The sequence below is a fragment of the Lactuca sativa genome, chromosome 3, assembly GCF_002870075.4.
Source record: "Lactuca sativa cultivar Salinas chromosome 3, Lsat_Salinas_v11, whole genome shotgun sequence".
Taxonomy (NCBI): Eukaryota; Viridiplantae; Streptophyta; class Magnoliopsida; order Asterales; family Asteraceae; genus Lactuca; species Lactuca sativa.
This window is the reverse complement of record NC_056625.2, coordinates 256,868,154-256,892,420: the sequence shown is the minus strand read 5'-3', so window position 1 is coordinate 256,892,420 and position 24,267 is coordinate 256,868,154. Positions and strand designations below refer to the sequence as shown.

Below are 24,267 nucleotides of genomic sequence, written 5' to 3'. Positions count from 1 at the left end.
ATTCATCAGATATTTGTAAGGAACAGCACCGAAAATTACTCCCTTTCATAAATTTTAAGCGAGAATTAGTTGATGAGATTACAGATGATTGTGAGAGTAAGGTTGCTAAGTATGATCAAGTTCCTAATGATTTGTATGCTTATGATATTGTTAATATCAATGATTGTTTGGATGCTGGTGATTTGGTTGATATTGATGATTCATTGTCTGAAAATGAACAAATGAAAATTTTGAACAAACTGAGACTTCGACACAAAGTAATCAACATAATTATGCTAATATCGAAGATGATTCTAATAATATCAGTGAAATTGAGGAGGAGGAATGTGTAGATTGCTCAAAATTGTATGCCATTAAAATCACGTCGTTAGCTAAAGAAAGAAGAAAATGATGATTCAAAGTCGAAGCTAAACAATGATTCCTATTTGATAATAAAAACTGATCACTATCAAGAGTCTGTTATTTTCGAAGACATAACAAACTATGAAAGTGAAAGTGTGAATGATTCTAGTGAAAAAGAAATTCCACGAGCTGTTGAAGCACAAGTGTTTAAGGATTCAAAGGAATACACAAAAGTTTTAAAAGAAAAAAGAAAACATTTTCTTGAACAAACTCAGTTCTTTATCCACAATTTAATAAAGATGTTATAAATCAAGTTTTTGTTACAAAAGGAAATGGTGATAATGTTTATGCTATGTTGAATGAATTGTTCAAAAAAGATATCTTGAAAGTGTCTGATGAAGGTTTTTATTCGAACCAAAATGTTGTGGAAAATGGTTTGAATCAAATAACAAAAACTTTTCAACGTCAAAAGACTCAAAAATCTTTTTCAAAAGATAATAAAAAATAACAAATCAGGTATTTGGGTTGTGAAAGGTACTCAATTTGATATCGAAGACAATTATGAGAAATGTTGTGATAAGTTTATACCAGATGTTTTGAAAAATCAAAAAATGAAGACTCAAACTTTTGAGAATAATGTTGAAAAATCTGATTTAAAAGAAGAAATTTTCAAAAAGAAAGCTTAAAATAAAGCTTATTGAAAGAAAGGAAGAGATTTTCAGAAATAATAGAAATTACAACAAAGAAATTCACTAGCTCATGAAAAGAAGTTTTCCCAACAATCTAAAACTCATTTTCCAAAAGAATTGTAACACCCCTGTTCGGCGGCGGAAATGCCGGAGTGTGTGACGTAGGGACAATTGGATTGAGGCCAATATATATAGAACAATAAACAACGATATATCACATAAAATATAATTATTTATTATAAATGATTTGGAATTACATTGTTTGATGGTTCAATCACACAACCCTATCATAACTAGAAAGTAAACATACATAAATAACTCCAACAAGCTTCCTTTATGACATCCTCCTCCTCCTACCTATCCTCCACACTCATCTCCCAAATAATGCATGTATTTTGAAAACGTTAACATAATATTGGTGAGTTCATAGGTCTTTATAGTTTTATGCTTTATTTGGTTGTATTAAATCAAAAATCATTTTACTTTTAGAACAACCTTTCTTAAGATATTTTATGAACCCTGGCTTACTATCTTTTTAGAGTACTTTACTAATCCTAATTTACTATCTTTATAGGATATTTGTCGATCTTATCTTATTATCTTTTAGAATATTATCGATCCTATCTTATTATCCTTTAGGATATTTTATTAATCGTAACGTATTTTATCTATCACTCTAAAGCGCCCCTCTTAGTAATCAAACTCTATCAATTTCCAAAGAAATAACAACTAAAGTGATAAATTTTTACAAAACTTTATATATAATATTGTTGTTTCGTAGTTAAACTCTATCAATTTCTTAAAAAAAATTACACAAAATCGCAGGTAGATGGCAGAGGAAATTGCACGATTTTAGTGTGAAGTTGCAAGTATTTATACGAAAAAAATAAAAATAAAAAAACCCACTTACAAACGTACAAGTCCCTAAACCCACCTGCGATTTTAATGACTATTTTGTAATTTTCTCTATTTATAATTTACCTGATTAAAAAATGACAAAGTTAGGATATTGAGATCATTGTTCTCTTTAAAAACTAATTAGGGTTGGACAGTTGTTTCCAAAACACGATTCGATTTTCTATTTAAGCAATAACTGATTTCGATAGATTTTGATTTCCAAATAGAAATGAGTTCCGACTGCTATGATAAGAGAAAAAAATAACAAAGCTTAAATAAGAAAAAAAAAACGAAACTAAAATGATGTAACCGAAAGAAAAAGAAAAAAAAAAGATAGGCAGAATCCCACAATACAAAGAATATATGAAAGTACATTATTATTTTTTGCATAACCCATACAAAAAAATATCCTCCAACTTGCAAGCAACTAAAAGCACAAACCCTTAGTTTTCAATGACAATTCCGGTTGTTCATTATTTATATGTACAAAAAATGCATTTTTAAACATATAGTACAACAAACTCTCAACAATCAATCCAAAAAGGTGAAAAAATAAAGCCTCGGTGTCTAAAGGATTGTTGGATCTTTGTATCTCTTGAAGATAGTTTCGATATCTGTCATGACATCGGGTGATAAAGGTCTCTGTGTTGTTAAAAAAGCATCAATATCTTCTTTTAATTGTTCAACGGATGTTGCACCGATGATTGTGCTTGTCATGAATGGACGGTCTCTCACAAATCCAAGTGCCAGCTCAACCGGACTTAAACCATGTTTCTTCGCCATTTCAATGTATTGTGCCGTAGCTTCCTGACATTTTAAAATAGAAAATGTGAAAAAAAAAAACAAATCGGTAAAGTTGATTTTTCATGATAAATGTAATACTTGACACATAGTCTATGGAAATTGCTTGACTATTCGTAAATTATCCGGTGCTAACACTAGATTGGATGTTTGGATGGGACTAGACAAACTTTCTAAGGAAATTTTCAATATAAGGATGAGGAGGGTATTTACGTCTTTTGCATAGATAAGAGATTGAGAACAAGTTTGTGTCCCACCTTTTTGGATGGGACACAAAATTGCAAATTTTTGTCTCATTAATATCAGTCTCAGTCTCAGTCCAATATACACCAAACACAGTAAAACTTGTTGTCATGTTATGTCTTACATAGAACAAGACAAATGACTTTGTACTGTGTTTATCATCTATTGGACCGAGACTATGACTGATACAAAGACAAATGACCCAAAAGGTGGGATAGGGACTCGCTCTTGATCTCTCATGTATGCAAAAGACGTAAATGCCCTCCTCATCCTCATCACAAAAAATAGCCCTAGAAAGCTTGCCAACTCTTCCAGTCATGTCCTATGTAACAAATGCAATCTTAAATGAAGACTCGGAGAAATCTTATGGACAGCTCGATACCACCAATTTTGTTTGTAACGATAATGGGCAATTAGGTAATTTTGACATGTTTGCACTCCCAAAAAAGGAAGTGTTGCAAGATTTAGGGACATGCCTACAAATGAACAAGGTGACAAATGTTACGAAGGAAAAAAATATTGGGGATTTAAGATATAATACATGTCGAATAAAATAACAATGGTTTGTTAATGTATAGGTAAATTATTAGAAATTGCAATGTACTTTACTCTTTTTACCAATATCGAGCAATGTACTTAAACTTTTACTAATAATAACAATGTATATGCATTTCTTTACCCATGATAGTGTATTAATATTTACTTACTTACATTTTAACCTATAATAGCAATATGGTAAATCATAATATTAATCCACTTATATTTCTTCACACATAATAGCAAAATACTTGTATTTCTATATTAATAACAGAAGTATGTAAAAAAAAAATATTTGTACATTCCTATTATGGGTAAAGCAATAATAGTTGAATGATGATAAGATAATAGAAGTAAAGGTGATGAAAAGAATAGTACCTTGGAAATGGATTTATTGTATCTTTCCATGTATCCAGGGAAAAGCTGAAGCCTTCCTTTTTTAGAAGCTTCAGATTCTAAATCCAAATACTTTCCAGTTAAAGATCCACCAGCCAATGGCGAATAACAAAGTAAGCCAACATTGCAGTTCTTTGGGTGACATACTTCAACAAGATCAACTGCAAAAATCGAAATAATTCAACTCTAACCTTCCTTCATTTTCTAAAATGACATAAATATCCTTTCTAAGCGCTATTATTAACATTGTAGTTTGTTGGTTTCTTCCTTTTATTATTAGATATTGCAACCAAAGCCCCTAAGGGAATTCGTATCCATTAGTAGCAATCATTAACAGATTTCCCACAAAATGAGAAATGAAGGAAATAACAAGTTATAAGATAAAAATTTGCAATGTAATACATCATCTTTTAGGTAGATGATGACATGATAGAATGACATACCTTCAAACTTGCATCTTGATAGCAGACTATAACTGTTTTGAATGCTAACAATCTTTGGAAGTCCTTCAGCTTTTGCAGCATTAATGAATTCCATTACTCCATATGAAGTTTCATTTGAAACACCAATGTACCTCACCTACACATACAAATAACTCATTATTAAAAATTATTACAAAAAACACCAAAGTAATAGTTTTGATTCAAAAATCTATAAAGTGAAAGTGAAATAAAGAAAGTGTATCATCATTATATTCATTACCTTTCCTTCATTAATGAGTTCTTGAAAGGCTCTGAGTTGTTCAACAAATGACACACTTGCCCTCCATTTGGAAGGATCATAAAAGAACTCACCAAACAATGGCACATATCGATCTGGCCTATAGAGGAATTAGGAACAAGGTTAAGATGTTATTTGAATTAGTAATGAATAAATAATTTATAATGTACTCAATTAATAATGTATATAATACACTATGTTTAGATAAAAATAGAAAATTCAAACCAAATGGAGAAGACCACGATTGGACACTTAAGAATATGGAAGAAATTATGAAAAAAATCAAAATAACGAGGGTAAATTTGTAAAAAAGTTATGAAATTTGTTGTGGGGTTGAAGAATGTTTCAATCCCTTGTGGTTCGAATTAATAAGTATAAGTTTTTAAATGAAAATTTATATTTTATTTGGCATTACTTCTAGACATAAGGGTAAAATGGTCATTTTACATTTATCCCGTAGATGCATACATGGAGTGTATAGTTTTAGAACTCTATTCTATACATTAATTTAATTATAATTAACAAACTTGTGTTTACAAAAATAAAAATAAAGCAAAGCTCATTAAACCCCAAATAAGTTATAACAAAAAAAAAAAAGCTCATTGTACTTTAAACAAAAAACAAATTTTACATTTTTTGAAAAAAACTTGTGAAAATAAAATTTCCAAAAATAATAAAATTACCAATGAATTTGTAGTAAATCAACGTAATCAGTATTAAGACGTTTCAAGCTTTTCTCCACACTTTCTTTAATATTTGCAGCATCAACCCTCACAACTTCTCCATTGTCTCGAAGGTAAGTTGCTCTCTCTGAGTATCCAGATACTTTAGTGGCTAATATAATCTGCAATATACAAAATCCCAAAGTGAAAACATTTTTTTTTAATTTAAATGTTTTATTTATTGTAAAATACATAACTAAACTTCTTATTTTTGAATATTTCAATATTCAGTTGAATAAGCTATGGTTTAAATATTCAAAAATGTGCTACAAAAAGACTGTGATTAAACAGATACAAAGGAAAAGTACCTGGTCACGAGGTCGAGATTTCATCCAATTTCCAATGTAAATATCTGTTAGCCCTTGCGTCTCCTTCTTCACTGGAACTGGATACTTTGATAAAAATGCAAAGAAGGTACAAAAGTGGTTAAAAAAACAGGTAGCTTTCCAAATTAGTCAAGTAATGAAATTAAGACTTGAGGAGAAAAAACATGTAATGTAACTACTGAATCATTGTTTCTTACCATTTCTGCAGTGTCTAGAGTATTAATCCCATGCTCCACTGCATAGGAAAGCATTTCGTGGGCCTCCTTCTCTGTGTTCTGTTCCCCAAATGTCATCTGGAATTTAGCATGAAATAGCAATTTTTCAGAAGTTTACATTTCGGTGTTATGAAAAGAATTTAATGACAAAATATATAAGCTGAATACTTGCAAGAATCGATTGTTTGAACTTTGAAGGATAAGAACATCAAAGTGGATTAAGTACTTTCAAGAATCAACTGCCAGCAGAGTGATTTCTCCATGGTTTATAGCCAGCATTATCAATTGTTTAAAATGATGGCATGTGATAAATGATAATCAGCGAAAAAAAACAGAGAATTGGAAAATTTAATAGAAAAGAAAGAACTACAGCCGAAAATTTGTATCCCCAAATGTGAAATTTCTTGGTTAAATGCAGATACACTGATAATACACAATTAGGTGAGCGAGAATTAGGTTCATAAAGACGAGAGGAAGAAAAGAGAATTGGAAAATTTTGATGAAAAAGGAAGAAACTCACTGTGCCGAAAGTAATTTCACTGACTACAAGGTTGGAATCCCCAACTTGATTATACTGCATCGCGCTTCTCTGTGGTTGTGCCATGGCTGTGATGGTGGCAGCAGACTTCTTTTTGTAGAAGAACTTCCTAACGGAGGATGGTAATGAGAAGTCGGAGGTGGAGGCATGGAGAGACGAAAGGCGACTGTTGTTGTTATTGGAGAAGAGGGGTTGAAGTTGAACTACAGGCGAAGAAGACGAAGCCATTGGAATTTGGAAAGTCGATTGTGCAAATCGGTGGTTAATTCTGGCGACCAGTTGAATGGAAGAATAGGATAGACTTGGAACTATACGAGTGACCGGCGAGGGATTGTTGAAATGTGGATGCTGTCAAACACAAGTTTGCTTCATTCATCGTTATTCTTCTTTCTAGAAAAAAAAAAAGAGTAAATTACACGAATGATCCCTATGGTTTAGGGTAAATTGCATGTTTGGTCCCTAACTTATTTTTTTAACTCGGAAGGTCCCTACTATTTATTTTTGTTACGTGTTTGGTCCCTGTCTTACCTAAAAAGACTATTTTGCCCTTGAATTTTTAGTTTATTTAAATAAAAAGACCCCCAACCCCACCCCCTCATATTTCCTTACCTATTCCACCATTTTTTTTTATTTAAATAATAGTCTTTTTAGGTAAGACAGGACCAAACACATAACAAAAACAAACAGTATGGACCAAACACGTAACAAAAACAAACTGTAGGGACCTTTCGAGTTAAAAATATAAGTTAGGGACCAAGTGCTCAAATTACCCCAAACCATAGGGACCGTTCGTATAATTTACTCAAAAAATAAATAAATAAATTATCTTATATTAATATTAAGTATTTTATTAGGGCTGGCAATTATCGACACGACACGCGACACGACACGAAATAAATGGGTTTGGGTTGAGTTTTTCAACCCACCAACCCGCTAACCCGCCATCCCGTTTATTAAACGGGTCATATATGAGTTTCTCAAAAAATAAACAGGTTGACCCGCCAACCCGTTTATATTCTTAATAAAAAAATTATTTTATTTTTAAATGTATTTATGTATCAAGTATTAATATTTAATAAGTATTATATAATATATATCATTGATTCATAGACCATTTAACTGTTTTGACATTTTGACTCGTGGTGGATGGTCTAAGGTCGTAAGTCGTAACCTATAAGACTAAGTATGTAACATGTTTCTATGAATGTTTTTACTTTTAATTTAGATGTTTAAGACTTAAATGTCTAAAATTCGGACCCACGAATCCAAATCTGGCTCATGAACCCGCCAACCTGTGAACCCGTATAAATAAATGGGCTGGCGGGTCATATATGAGTTTATGTTCCAAACCCGCCAACCTGTGACCCGCCAACCCATGACTTGTATATTTAAATAGGTCGTGTTTGGGTTGGCATATTTTGACCCGCCAACCCGCGACACGCCAACTCGAACACGACACGATTGTCTGGCCTATATTTTATGGTTTATTACTTTAGAAAATACTAATTAGAATATATATATATATATATATATATATATATATATATATATATATATATATATATATATATGTTATAACTTAAAATAATTATCCAGCTTATTATTTTATTAATTTTGATTTTTAATAACTTTTTTTTATATATCTAGTTAACCTATCCTTGTCTATATAAAATATTCTATAACACTAATTTATTTAATTAATTGTTTTTAAAACATATATTATATATAAAATATCACACACAAAAAAAATATAAATACAAATATATCGCTTCTTTAATTTATATACATAAAATAAGAAACAATTATTCGATTATAATTATAAAAGACAAAATTGCAAAAATGGTTAGATAGAAATAGAATAAAAAGAGAGGTTATTGATAAGGTGATATATATATATATATATATATATATATATATATATATATATATATATATATATATATATATAGGGTCGGCCCGTGGGCATGGGCAAGCTGGGCGACCGCCCCGGGCCCCCAAATGCTACATGGCCCCAATTTTTAACTTGTTATTTTGGTCATATATTAGGAGCCCATTACTTTTTAGTCTTTGGACTACTACAAACCCCAATACTCTGATCAGGAACTAATCCAAAAGATGGAGCGTGGGAGAGAACGAGACTTACTGTCGTGCGTCCTAATTCTAAGGCGTCGTAACTCTTCAAAAGTCAGATTTCTATAGAAAATCCAAACATTGTCATGGAAAACCCAAACTATGTCTTCTCTAAAAGCAAGAGTTAACGATCATTCTTCTATTTCTTATTCAAGATTTCAAGTTAATCAATTTCTTTCACTCTTTTTTGATTTTCTGAATTCGTCCACAACAACCATTAGCGAATCGAATGTTATTTTAGAATTGAGAGACTGATTATGTCTTGTTCTTTTCACGATTTCAGAAAACGGGAAACTCTATTGTTTCCCTTCTTGTTGTCGATTTCCTTTTTCTAATATAGCACCAATAGGAAGTTAACCAGTTTATTTGATTTATTTTAGGAATCTGGCCTAGAGATTTGAATCGAGAGTTCCAGTTACCGCTTCAATTGGATTTCTTTCTCAATTGCTAGAAATTTGAAGGTTCAGTTTTCAGAATCGATTGTTAGAGGTGAAATTGATTTCTGATAATATGACTGTGAATCTTTGTATGTTCTATCGCTCTTGAAATTTCTTATTATTTTTTGAAATTCGATTTTTATGAGGCTGTTCAAGTTAGAGACATAATCAAATGTTAATATTTTTGAGTTAGAGACAGTTCTTGAACTTCATTGCTTAATTTCGATTTGTAATGTTAATATTCTTATTTTTGATTTATGAATGGTACTCTTTTTTATTTCTATTTCTATGTTTTTGATATGTGTAGAATTTTCTCTTGTTGTATTGTTTTTTCAACTACTTACAGGTTATTAACAACAAGTATTCTGGATTTAAGCAATTCACATAAAAACTTTTTGTCGATGATAAATCTACTTCAGTCGGAGGTCAACAACTTATGTACAAATACAGAACTGAACAAGTTAATGAAGAAATAAAGGGGATGGGACTTTAGTATTTTTGTACTTCTAATAGCATTGTACTTTTAGTTTTCCCATTTCTATGGTGTACAAATTTAAATGTATTGTTATGTATGTATAAAATAGTGTAATATACGACGAAAGGGCCCCATTTTTTATTTTGCCCTCGGCCTCCAATCGTCTTGGGCCGGCCCTGTATATATATATATATATATATATATATATATATATATATATATATATATATATATATATATATATATATATATATATATATAGAGAGAGAGAGAGAGAGAGAGAGAGAGAGAAAAGATCAAATGAGAACACCTAAAAGGTTGAGAACGCGAGAACAAGTATATTCATTTCTGATTCCATGTATTCATTTGTGGAGAAATGATAAAATTTTACGCATAATCAACATGAATATGTTTTTTCTCTTCAATTGAAATTAAATGTGTAAAAATTTATCATTTCTCCACAAATGAATACATAGAATCGCAAATGAATATACTTTGTTTTCGCGTTCTCAACCTTTTTTGTGTTCTCATTTGATCCTACTCGTATGTATATATATATATATATATATATATATATATATATATATATATATATATATATATATATATATATATATAGAGAGAGAGAGAGAGAGAGAGAGATAAGTTTTTTTTTGTTTGTATTAATATAAAAATAAGAAAACAAAATTCAAAAGGGTAAATTAATCATTTTAAGACTTTTCAAAAAAAATTGACCAAATTTGTAATAAAAGTCATTTTTTGGATCGGTGGTGCAACTTCAAAACTTTTTGGAAAAAAATGTCAATTTTTGACATACCATAAGGAACATTTTTGCAACTTCGTTATTATCAAAAGACAAAATTGTAAAAATGGTCTCTCTGATTGTAAAAAAAATATATGGTTTTATCCAAAAAAAACTATGATAGTGCATAGTTGTCCAATTTTAGATATCTTGTGTGGTTTTTTTAGATATCTTGTGTGGTTTTGATCTCTGTCAACTTAAAAAAAAACTATTATACTCCTTATATTTGTTTTTAACTTTTTATATTTATGTTAATTTTTTTTCATTAATTAAAATAAAAGAAGAGCCCACCCACTTATCCCCCCCCCCCCCCCCATTTCTAAATCACTCTCTCTACATACTTCCACGAAGTCCTCCATTGGAAAAGGGTACTTCAGTGGTACTCTCATCGGAAACCACCGTCGATGCTGCCATTTTCGTTGAGAACCACCGCTGAAATGCAGATAACTTTTTCTTGAATGAAAGAACTCAAAATTGACAAACCTTATTACATTTAAATCTTAGATATGATCTATATGGGACAAAAGTCTAGATGTCCAAATTAATCAAAGGAATATCTTAAAAAGGTAATAAAAAGGAATCTGAAAATCAATTTCTCACCTTTAAAATCAATGGGTATGGTATGAATCGATCTTGTTCGTCGATATCAGATGAAAGAATGAGCGATCAGAGGTGTTGGAAGGGAAACATCGACGAAGGAGTAGAAGGGTTCTTGCATAAAAAAGAGGAACAATGATGCTTGATTCTAAAGATCAATGTTGACTAGGGTTCGGATTTTGTAGGGAGAAGGCTGATGGAGTAGAGGTGGAGATCTTTATGAGGACTCCATTAAGTAGATATAGCCATATCTACTAAAATCACCAGTAAAAGTCACAAAGTAACATTCATTATGCCTTGTGGTAGGTCTGAGTTGTCCACATGCATCGGTGTGGATTAAGTCCAACGGATGCTTGCCTTGTTCACAGTTTCCTGTAAAAGGTGCTTTTGTCACCTTGCTAAGTAAGCAAAACACGCATACATCGTTTGACTCTAGGTCAAATGATTCCAAGATCCCATCCTTTTGGAGCTTAGGGATGCGTTTCTTTTTTTATATGCCTATGATGACAATGCCACAAGCTTGATTTATCCAATACATTATTGGAAGAACCAACATTTAACATTAGATTACTAGAGTTGCCTACACATAGAATTGGAAATTAAATAGAAAAGAAAGAACTACAGCCGAAATTTGTATCCCCAAATGTCAAATTTCTAAGTTAAATGCAGATGCATTGATAATCCACAATTAGCTAACCAAAAATTAGATTCATAAAAACGAAAGGAACAAATAAGAGCTGGAAAATTTGATGAAAAAAGGAACACATAGTGACAAAAGTGATTTCACTGACTACAAGGTTAGAATCCCCAACTTGGTTATACTGCATCACGTTTCTCTGTGGTTGTGTCATGGTCGTGATAATGGAAGCAAACTTCTTTTTGTAGAAGAACTTCCTAACGGAAGATGGTGATGAGAAGTCGGAGGTGAAAGCACAGAGAGACGAAATGTGGTTTTTGTTGTTACTGGATAAGAGGGGTTAAAGTTGAGCTATATGCGAAGAAGATGAAGCCATTGGAATTTGGAAAGTCGATTGTGTAGATTGGTTGTTAATTCTCGTGACCACTTGAATGGAAGAATTGGATAGACTTTGAACTACATAAATGACCAACGTGAAATTGTTGCAACGTGGATGCGGTCAAACAAAGTAACAAACTGTCTTCTTGTAACATTCGGATTTCCAGGTATTATATTCTATCATTTATTTTTTTGAGTAAAAGAGAGGGACTCGACGAGTTGAGTCGTAGACTCGTCGAGTGGGATCGTGATTGCTGACTGGATTAATGAACGGACTCGACGAGTCGGAAATGGTGGACTCGACGAGTCCGCGCTGTGGATTGAAACCCTAATTCTCAGGATCTGTGTCCTATTTAAAGGCCTTTATGGCCTCCATTTGCGGCTACCAGTCTTGAGAGAGAGACCCTAGAAAGCTTGATCGAGTGGTGAGAGAGATCGAGCTATTTTGATCATTTTTGGTGTGATTTTGCAAAGGAGAAAGTGTTTCCAGCAATGGGAGGTCAAGAGGATTGCATTTCAGTGGGTTTTCAGCTTGGATCTTCAAGTTTGAGGTAGCTATTCGATCCTATCCTTCTGTGTTGCTTAAGAGCATTGAATTTAGGGTTTTCTATACCCCTTTTATGGCTCGTATAGTTGAGTATAGTGTCCCATTGAGTGCTAAACTCTAGATCTGGACCTTATGATGTCCATGGAGCCTGAACCATTCTGCTTTCTGTGGTTCTATGGAGGAAATGGACATAGGTTGCCATCATAAGGGTAGAATGGGGGTTTCCCCGCGATTCGTTGTTGAGTAACCCGACGAGTGGAGAGGGAACTCGTTGTGCCAAGTGGGGCTGGGAAGGATTCAGAGGACCAGTGTGGACTCGCTGAGTCGCCTGAGTACACTCGACGAGTCTGGTCAAAGTTTGACCGTTGACTTCGTTTACTTTTAGGGATTAGTCAATGTTTGCACTTTTCAGCCATTATAAGGGTGGAATGGTCTTTTACCCTTCTTAGAGAATCTAGAGGAGTTAGCCTAGCCTTTAGAAGTTGTATTAATTAGAGTAATTATTATGTGATTAGGCGGAGGCTAGTGCAGTATTTCAGAGTTCGAGGGTTACCGAGTTATCCGAGGTGAGTCTTCTCACTATACTTTACCTTGAGTGGTAATTAGAGTTATGTGCTAGAGTATCTTGTGTGCTATTTATGTGATGTGTTGCACTACATTATTTCTAAGTGATTTATAATGTGTGTATTCCATAGTTCACAAAGTTAGGACCAGAGGGTCCACAGAGTTAGGGCCAGAGAGCCCACAGAGTTATAGCCTCAAGTGGCTAATATGTGTTATATGGGTATTTTGGGGAACTCACTAAGCATTTATGCTTACAGTGTTGTGTTATGTGTTTCAGGTACTAGTGAGGATCGTAGGAAGACGCCGACATGATCAATACACACATAAGGAATTTTTATACATTATGATCTTGGGATTGTGTTTCTATGGATTGATATGTGATACAATGATATTTTTATAATATTTATGAATGAAAGTATGTTTTGAAAATGTGAAAAATTGTTTGAAAAATTACGGTGTTACAAGTTGGTATCAGAGCCTTGGTTTGAAGGATTCAGATGCACCTTCGAGAGCATTTGAACTCAAACTGGGGATTTGAGGAATTTTTCGAAATAAACAAAAATTTTCTAAAAGAGTAAAAAGGTTTTGAAAAGAGCAGAGCAGAGCAATGTGTACGATCAGCCAGCGCCCGAATGGTGATTTCCTAAAATACCCTTATATTATGTGTACGAAATAAAATCTCTTTCTTATTGTCCAAACTCACCATATCACAACTAGATATCATCTCTCTTCGGAGCAAGTCATTCTTGACTTAATCACTAAGTTTGATCTCATATACTAACCTGCTTTGATTGCATTCCTTATTAAGAATCAACTTATGTGTATAGTTGATATAACACCTGCTGTCATTTATATTTCTTTACATTTCTGCACCTAACTCTCTAATTATCTAACTCTAACTTATTAATATTGTTGAGCTTTTATGATCCTTTGAGATTAACTATTCCGCAATTATACTTGTTCTAAAGTTTGTTCAAGTGTGTGTCAAGTTTCTCTCTTAACAGTGATATATATTATTTTTTTGTTGTAGAGTGAGTGCATATGTCATGGCTCTTTGATCCAACAATGATGTTGTGGACACTTCCAACGCAAAAAAGAAGTCTAGTTGCAGGTTACCGAAATACCCTCCTAGTCATCTATACCTCTACACAACCTTACTAACTAATGACTGAAATACCCTTGTTGCAGGTTCCATGATCTGGAAATCATTTTGGCATAATGATGGACATAATGACATATTAAGAGCCCAAAAGATTTGGGATCAAAGGATCTTAACAAAAACAAACTCTAGAATTGTAGATGTGGTTGTTGTATAACAGTTTACTTACCCTTTCTTTTTCTAAAATGAGAAATGTACTTATGTTTATCATTTTTAATCAAAATTAGCAATTGAGATTCTTCGCTTTTGGTCGTATTGTTTATGTGACTTGAACTTCCCTGTCCTTAAGTTCTTGAGGATTACCACCTTTGGGATAGGGGCAAAATCATCCAACAATTTTAAATACCATCAAACTTATGTGTAGATTAACACAACATTAACCAAAATGACAACCTACTTTCATTTTTAACATAGAATTGCAGAAAAGATCCGTTTTGAACCCAAAATGACAACTTTATTTCATTTTCACCCAAAACTGTATTAAAGTATAGTTTTGAACACAAAATGACAACTTATTTTCTTTTTTAACCGAAACTATCCTCTTTCACAAGATACCATCGTACTTCCGTTTTTATCACAAAATACCCTCATAATTTCGTTTTTTCACGAAATTCCATCGTTTTTCGTTTTTTCACAAAAATACCATCATACTTCTGTTTTTTTTTTTTTTTTTTTTTTTTTTTTTTTAACAAAATACCCTTATAATTTTGTTTTTCACAAAATACCATCATACTTCTGTTTTTTTTAACAAAATACCCTCATAATTTTGTTTGTTCACAAAATAACATCTTACTTCCGTTTTTTTTCACAAAGTACCCTTGTAATTTTGTTTTCACAAAATACCATCGCATATTCGTTTTTTTCCACAAAATACCCTCATAAATTTGTTTTTCCACAAAATACCATCATAATTCCGTTTTTTCTCAAAATACCCTCATAATTTTGTGTTTTCACAAAATACCATCGCACATTCGTTTTTTTCACAAAATACCCTCATAATTTTGTTTTTTTTTCATAAAATAACATCATACTTCCATTTTTTTTTCACAAAATACCCTCATAATTTTGTTTTTTCACAAAATACCATCGTACTTCCGTTTTTCAACAAAATACCCTCATAATTTTCTTTTTTCACAAAATACCATCGTACTTCCATTTTTTTCACAAAATACCATGATACTTCTGTTTTTTTTTTCACAAAATACCCTCATAATTTCATTTTTTTTCACAAAACACTATCGTACTTCCGTTTTTTTACAAAATACCCTCATAATTTCGTGTTTTCACAAAATACCCTCATAATTTCGTTTTTTTTTCACAAAATACCCTCATAATTTCATTTTTACACAAAATACCATCGTACTTCCGTTTTTTTCACAAAATACCCTCATAATTTCGTTTTTTCACACCATCATACTTTTTTTTTTTTTTTACAAAATACATCATACTTCCATTTTTTTTACATAAAATATCCTCATATTTGCTTTTGAAACACATAGTGGCAACCAAATTTCAATTATAATCACACTAATCATAAGCAATCAACAACTTTCATTCGAAAACATTAAAATTGGTAAGAAGCATCAATAACTTCAAGATTATTCATACATTGTTTGTGTCTAAAACATGAAAAAGGTGCAGTTAACCAAAAAAATGTCATGAAGCATCTAGTTTTTCGTTTGCCCGCATAAACAACACATATCATCATTATATCTTGTAACAGCCCGGATTTCTAGGTATCTTTTAATCATATAATTTTTGGTGTTTTGTGAGGGGACTCGGCGAGTTGGAGCTCAAACTCGCCGAGTAGGATTGCGGTTCTGGACGCGGGTTCGCGCCTGGACTCGGCGAGTCCAAAGGATGGACTCGGCGAGTCCGTGCTGTTTAATGAAACCCTAATTTCCCGGTCCTAAGCCCTATTTAAAGGACCTTATGGCCCTTCATTGCGGCTACCTTGATCTTGAGAGCACCAAAGCAGCTGAGAATTCTTGTGAGTGAGATAAGAGGCCATTATTCACCAAATTTGTGTGTAATTGCAAGAAAGGAAGGGGAAAGTCAAGCTAGAAGAGTTGGGGAGCTTGGATCTACTTCCATTTCGTCAGGGGAGCTTCTTGAGGTATCATTCAGAGCTTATTTCTGTGTTTTTGGTTGATATGGTTAGATCTAGGGTTTCTTCATGCGTTGTTTGCTTTGTAATTGAAGTGTGAGAGGTCCCATGGGGATATGGTGCCTAGATCTGGACCTTAGCAGGTCCAAAGAGTCCTTAATGCCATGCTTTATGTCCTCCCATTTGGGTTGGAGACTAGGGTTGCCATCTTAGAGGTCATTTCTTCAAAAAGAGCCTTGTAGGTGTTGCATGGTAGCCAAGACTGTGACTTTACATGATGAATGAGCTTAGGAGGGCCATATCTATGAGTTGTTGGAGCGAATCTGACCTCAGAAGCAAGTTTGAGTTGATGCATGGCATGGACTCGCCGAGTCCGAAGAACAGACTCGGCGAGTAGCATGAAGATTGTCCTTAACCACTCAGCGAGTGGTCCTGCCGAGTTATGGGTTAACTCAGTGAGTCAGGGAGAGTTAGAGAGGGTTGACAGGTGGACTGAGTCGAACTGGAACTCGTCGAGTTGTTCTTGAGACTCGGCGAGTTGAGTCGGGGTGGCCCCGCGATTCATGCCAGGTGGAACTCGTCGAGTCAGGGGAGTACTCGACGTGTCAAAAGAGAATCCTAGAGAGTTGTTGAAAACGTATAGACTCGCCGAGTCGCTCTAGTGCACTCGCTGAGTCCGGTCAAAGTTGACCGTTGACCGTTGACTAGTGTTGACTTGATAGGGGTAGTTAACCTTAGTGGTAAAAGTGTTAATTAGAGATATATGATGTTATAGGAGGATTATAGCTCGGGGGATCGAGCACGAGTGATTTCCAAGATTCACGAGTTATCGAGATATACGAGGTGAGTCTTCTCACTATACTTTACCCTGAGTAGGTAATCAGAGTTATGTGACAGAGTATGTGTATGTTATGTGTATGCCTTGTGTTGTACTGCATGATGTCTATGTGATTTATGCTGTGCATGCTTATAGAGTTGGAACCGGAAGGTTCCCAGAGTTAGAACCTGAGGGTTCACAGAGTTTGGGTGCACGGACCCACAGAGTTATAGCCTCGAGTGGCTAATATGAGTTATATGTGGTATTTTGGGGAACTCACTAAGCTTTGTGCTTACAGTGTTAGTGTTGTCTGTTTCAGGTACTAGTGATGACCGTGGGAAGGCGCCGGCTTGATCTGTACACACGCATGGGATTTTTATGATATATGATCTTGGGATTTTGTATGATGTGAATTGGAATTTTAAACTTGATGTTTTATGAAAATTAAATGAAAAATGTTTTTTATACTTTGCGAAAAATTATTTTGAAATTCACGGTGTTACATATCTCTTGCAACGATTCATCCGCCTGATACATGAAAAAAATATAAAAAATTGTTAATATATTCATTAGAGTTCTCAATCATGAAAATTAAATTATTATTATAATTACCTTTCTTTTTGAACAACTAGTAGCATAATGACCCAATCCTTGACAGTAAGAGCATGTTTGTTTTTTAGGGGCTTCTAAAGAAGACTTTATTCTACTTTCAAGTTTAGGACGCCCTTTTGTAGTAGTTGCACCAAGAGGATCACGGATAGATAACTGTGATATCATATGTACTTGCAAAATGTCCATACAAGAACTTTGATATGCATTCTCCAAAGACATTGATTTTTTCGATTTGCTTGTTCATCTAAAAGACTTATCAATATCGTATTGAGTTTTTGTATCTCCAAAGGCTAGTCCCTTGCTTGTTCAATTAGTTTAGTAAAATTCGAGTGAACACAAAATAATGTGTAGGCACTAACTCCGTTTTCATTATATATTTCTCCGAGTACGATACTAATACTACCTAGTTTGTACCTAGCATCAAGGGTCCATCGTCGTAAAATATAGTGACTTGGTAGTTCTTGAACATGCTTCTTCTTCATCACATATCATCTATGATTGCATAAAATCCCATTTGTCTGATACATAGAACACGAACATGTGATGCTGACTTGATTTAAAGAACGGAAGGTAACAATACGCCAATATTTATTATCAACATCCAATTACCCAACTCTATATGTGCTTTATTATGTAGTTTTTGTTATAGTCTCGTGAGTCAAATTGGTAATAGCTTCGGTCCATTCTTTTTTGAAAGTATCAAACATTTTTCTAGTATAAAATTTACGTGCTTTTGCTTCGATTGGATGCAATGAAGAAAGAACCGGTCTCGAGTTCATAGTCTTGAAGTCTTCATCTTCTTCGGCTGCCCTTCGTGACTCAACTGCTTTGTCATATTGTACAACGAATTCATTCAACATGGTTTTCGAGTTAACAAATCCATCAAAAAATGAATTGATACTCGCACTTCGTCCGGTTGTGGTCATACTAGCAAAGAAAGTATCCTTCAAGAAGGGTTTAGCCCAATGTATATGTTGGATATACATGTCACTAAGCCAACAATTTCTTTCCAGTTCATACTTAATATGCATATCTTCCCATGTTGCTTCAAATTGTTCAATGGTGTCACTATTTATCCATTGTCTGTGCGTATCTTGAAAATCACTGTAACGGGAAACATACGATCGAAGGTGCTCAGTTTCACGCTTCCTGATATGCCATGAACAAAAGCGATGTCGAGTATTTGGAAACGGTTTTTTATTGCATTGCCCATAGCTTTGTCTTGATCGGTAATATTTTGTGACATCCCCAAAATCACGGCCAGAAAAGACCGATTTTGTTTATGCTTTGTAAAAATCAGAGTACTTCTTTTCATAAAAATGTTGCGGAATTTGTTCCCAGAAAAACACGATAAATACGTTATTAAAACATTTTCGAAGAAACGTATTTATTTCATTTTAAAACGTTTGGGATGTCATTTTTAATACAGAAACATAAGCATAAACAGAACTTACAATTATTTACTCTAGTGATCTACATCTCTTTAAATCTCTCAGTGTAATGTCACTTCATATCGTCACCTGTGATGTAAATAAACTGAGTGGGTCAGGTTGGGAAACCTGGTGAGTACAATATGGTTTTCAACCCACAATAATATAGTTATTATGTTTAAACAATCAAACAATCAACCCAATTACCCATCCCCATTATCTTCTTTTAGTCTTCCCTAAAGATATTATCTCAAGGGTCATCTCCTATATCATATTTACTTCTCATCTCCTTACATCGTATTTCCTTATTTGATTGTTCCTACGAACTTTACCTAAGGATCATCGCCTACATTGCATAGACAATACTAATCCGGGGATTACTCCCTCAATATGTGTCTAGCAAGAGTTAGGGTATCATCGCATGATTACGTAGCCACAACATCGCCTGGACTTGTAAATCATGATAAGGGTTAGTCTATCATCGCATGAATACGTAGCCACAACATCGCCTAGACTTGTACTTCATAATAAGGGTTAGACTATCATCGCATGAATACGTAGTTGCAACATCGCCTGAACTCGGAATTCATCACCTACAGGTTACTAGCCTGCTGGTGTTTCCACGGGATTGTCTATAATAGTCCGTGGTTGCCATCTATACTCTGGTAGATGACTACATCTCCAAATTGTCGGACAAGGTTATAGTATCCTACATAACCGATTCATAATCACCTATCTATCCTCACCTAATTATCATCACCTTCCTATCATCACCTATCTCTCGTTATTTTATTTCATCACTCACCAACTATTTCATCTACCCGTGTTTTATCCCAACATATTTGTAGATATAAAATAAATATACAGTTTAAATGATTTAAAACATGTATAAATCATTCATCCAGCATAGAAAACAAGTATTCAAACAATATGCACACATAGCACGTAATTTATATTAAAATACTTCATATCTATGTGTAAGATGAAAGGGATTATGCACTCACTTGATTAGGTGGTGACTCAGCACTCGGACAGCGCTTCGATACTCTCAAAACGATATTCCTTCGATAAAACCTAGTATCGATACCACTAGGGTTTAGTCTAACGATAACCGCGGCAAATTCATTAGTCCGAGTATTATTAAGTGTTAATAATACTCGATATAACTCATTTTAATAGCCCAAATAATTATTTTAAGGACCTAATAACACTCCTATAATTATATGAAAGCTATATTAAAAATTGCGTAAGCGTAGCACACTTACAGCGAATTTTATCGAAAATCGGGACTTAATTGGAGCAGCGTTTCGAAACCGAAAAACTCCTTTTTCTCGGGACTCCGGGAGCCTCGGGGCTTCCCTAGGGTGCTAGGAGTTTAACTAGGGCTTAGGGGGGTTAGAAACCCTAGAGAGAGAAAGAAATCTAGAGAGAGAAGTGATTTTGGTGTGAAAAATGAAGAAATCTCGGCCTCCTTTTATAGCCCTGCGAGGCCTCGGTACGCTGGGCGTACCTCGGACCTACGCAGGGCGTAGTCATCAGATAAGAGTGCCAGCTTCGCACCAGCTGGCTCGCAACATCGGAAGAGGTAAGGGCGAGGGTACGCGGTGCGTACTGGCTTCGGACGCGGGGCGTAAGCGAGGGCGATGTGGTCTTCATCCGAAGCGAGATCTGATCAGCGATGGACGGCCCACAATGCGCCACGTCATCAGCTCCTTATCAGCCTTCGCAAATTGCATTCTCGACTTCTAAAAATCATAACTTTCGCATACGAGCTCCGTTTTCGACGTTCTTTATATCCACATGAAGGTGGGAACGTACTCTACAACTTTTGTTTAGACTTCGTCGGCTAATTTTGGCTCGATTTTAAATTTTATATTATTAACGGGCCGGGACAGGATTGGTCCGTTTAAATCCTCATAACTTCTTCATCCGACATCCGTTTTCGCCCATCTTTTTGTCGTTACGCTACTCTCAACGAGATCTTCGATTCTCTTTTAGGTCGTGTCGGCTAAAAACTGCTCGATCTGATATTCGAATTTCGGGCTGTACATTGCTAGTCCGAAACTTCGAAAAAATCATAACTTCTTCATACGAAGTCAGATTTGGGCGTTCTTTTTATCGATGTTCTTAGTTTAACATATTCTACGACTTCCGTTTAGATCACTAAGGCTAAATCTCGCTCTATCGTAAATTCACTATTTACGCTTCCCGGTATCGTGCCGATTCTGTCGCGAAACTTCGACGGGTCATAACTTCTTCGTTATAACTCGGATTTCGGCGTTCTTTATATGTACGGAAACCTCATGACATATACTACAACTTGGTTAAGATTATTTATTCTAAGTAATCTTTTGTCGAAAAGTCGTTTTCGACCCCTATTGCCTCTAAATTGACTAGCCCGGATTTGCGGACGTTACAATTATCTCCCCCTTAGGATGATTACGTCCCGGAATCATCAACGAAACAGGGTTCGTATAATGACTCCATACGTCATCTTTTCATCCTAGGTAATAATTATAACTTCTATATTCCTTCAAGTCTATCTATTAGACTCATTGACTGTATGGAGTACTCGATCGTGCACCTGCTCTATACCTCAGGTTAGACTAATTATGACCTTTAAGTCACAATCTTGATCCTTACTAGATACGATCTTGAGATGAGTTCTTTTATTACTACCATAGATCGATGTGTCATGTTCTAATGACCTATCATCGTATGTTGCAACACATAGACTTAGGTCTCTTAGAGTTAAATTCTAAAACAAGCTATGCCTTCCTTCATGTTCTAATGTGATATAATCACACTTTAACATTTGGCATTTCTAGCTACCAACTTCTTTAACAACGAGTGCGATACTTCTATTGATCGCTTTGATTTCAACCGTTTGGTTTAAGTCGGACGTTACATCGATCTTGATTTTCTAAACCACATAGCATACTTAGCGTAGTCGGACTCAATTTGATATGACCACTAGGGTCGGAACATCAACAATCTTCTTAGTCATTACCGAAATGATGGTAATGACACACTTGAATAAAACGAAATCAATTTCTAGCTTCTCGGTAACCTTGTGACTTTCCCTGATCCAAGTGTGAGTCCTGTGCTTCCGGTAGTATAGGCCTCTACTACCATTCACACTTACTCATACTCGTCCCAAGTATTGTCTCGCAGTTTCCCAAGTCACCATGCAGCAAATCATACAATCATTCAACACATCAGATAACAAAATGAAGGTTTTATATTATTTCTTGAAACGATTACATAGGTGTTCAAGTTCACCCTGGACTATGCCTCTAATAGGCTACATCATAAAATACTATGGCTACTACATAAGTTGATCTTCCGATATGAAGTCTTCATCCTTGATTCCTCGCACGGTTTTCTGCTTCGTCGAGGATCATGTGAAATGCCCTTGGCCTTGGTGGCGTTTCTGGTCTTGATGCTTTATTTTTCTTTGGGGAGTTCTTTGAAATATGCCCATCATTTCCACATTCGTAGCACTTCTTGTTGTCGAATGTACAATCTCTGGAATAGTGACCGGTCCTACCACACTTATAGCACGTCACTTCACCATCGCATCTCCCGAAGTGCTTCTTCTTGCACTTCTCACACCACTTGGCTTCATTCCTTCGGTCGTCCAGGTTAGACTTTGAGAACTTTCCCTTATTATCAGGTCTTGAGGATCCTTCCAACTTCCTCTTCTAACCAACTTCAACTTTCTCCAGACCCTTTTCCTTTATTTGGGTCTCAACATTCTTGGCTGCCCAGATGGCGGCTTTCAAAGTGGTTGCTTGTTTGACCATTGGACCAAAGTCTGCTGGTAATCCATGGGCAAACTTATTGACCTTGGAGAGTTCAGTTGGAACTAGATAAGGAACAAGCTTCATTTTCTCCATAAAACTTGCAGATACTCGATGACACTCATCTTTCCCTTCTTTAGATTTTGAAACTCATTGTTGATCTCTAGTAGATCCTGCTCAGAGCAGTACTGCATTTTTAGCTGCACCAAAAAATCCTCCCATGACGTCTTGCTCGCTTCTCCTTTGGGCATCGAATCAGCTAGTAGCTTCCACCAGCTTAGTACTCCAGGTTTCAACAGAGGAACCGCGAGAGCGGTCTTTTGCCTGTTGCTACACTCACAACTCTCAAACATCGTCTCCATCTCGGAGATCCAGTTTATGACTTCCACCGGCGTCGGGCTTCCAGATAGACTCGGTGGTTTGGACGTCATGAAATCCTTGTATTTGCATCCACGTCCATCATTTCCTCCATCCTGGTGGTTTTGCCTAACTATTGGTGGGTTGGCTTGACCAACAGTCCCACTATAGTTTCCCTCCTCAGTCTGCCCCTCGTTCAACTCGGGCTGTTCGATCTTAATGGTTGCTTCCTCTCGATTTTGCTGGAGCAAACGCCTGGTTTCCTCCATTTGACGATCCAACATCTCTTGGATCATCGCTTGCACTCCGCCCATTGTGACTGGCTCAGCAGCAGCTTCCATCACCGGTATTTGCTCAATCACTGGGGGTTGGTTTCTGTTCCCATTTGCATTCACGTTTTCGCTACGGGTTCTTTCCATCTTGATCTATACACCGAATAAGGTGAATCTAGATCTTTACTTAGGATTGACGGTTAAATCATCCTTATCACTCCGAAACGTTTATATGCTAGTTCTAATATCGTAGTCGTACGTTTAGAATCCTAAACACATAAGGTTTCCAGATCCGGTCGGCAACAGACCATAGATCCGAACAACTAACAGCATATCAGGCACAAGTATGTAGCACATAAAAGCATTTTAGGCATAATTCCTAAAATAAGCTAGTGCTCACACCTCACAATCATTGCTTAGCATTCTAAGTTTAAGTCTAGAAATAAATCCATATTCCTAGTTCACTTAAACTAATGCTCTGATACCAACTGTGACATCCCCAAAATCACGGCTAGAAAAGACCGATTTTGTTTATGCTTTGTAAAAATCAGAGTACTTCTTTTCATAAAAATGTTGCGGAATTTGTTCCCAGAAAAACATGATAAATACATTATTAAAACATTTTCGAAGAAACGTATTTATTTCATTTTAAAACGTTTGGGATGTCATTTTTAATACAGAAACATAAGCATAAACAGAACTTACAATTATTTACAC

At 34.9% G+C, this 24,267-nt stretch overlaps 1 protein-coding gene across 1 annotated transcript; it reads right to left on the bottom strand.

Annotated features, from left to right (window-relative positions):
• Positions 1-2,290: 2,290 nt before the first annotated feature.
• Positions 2,291-6,790, bottom strand: LOC111883302 (uncharacterized). The gene is made up of 8 exons (XM_023879637.3): positions 6,409-6,790; positions 5,871-5,966; positions 5,656-5,739; positions 5,309-5,469; positions 4,608-4,725; positions 4,349-4,484; positions 3,888-4,066; positions 2,291-2,735 (listed from the first exon to the last, which is right to left on the bottom strand). The coding sequence occupies exons 1-8, from the start codon at positions 6,652-6,654 to the stop codon at positions 2,496-2,498; spliced, it is 1,260 nt and encodes a 419-aa protein (XP_023735405.1). The 5' UTR covers positions 6,655-6,790; the 3' UTR covers positions 2,291-2,495.
• Positions 6,791-24,267: the final 17,477 nt, after the last annotated feature.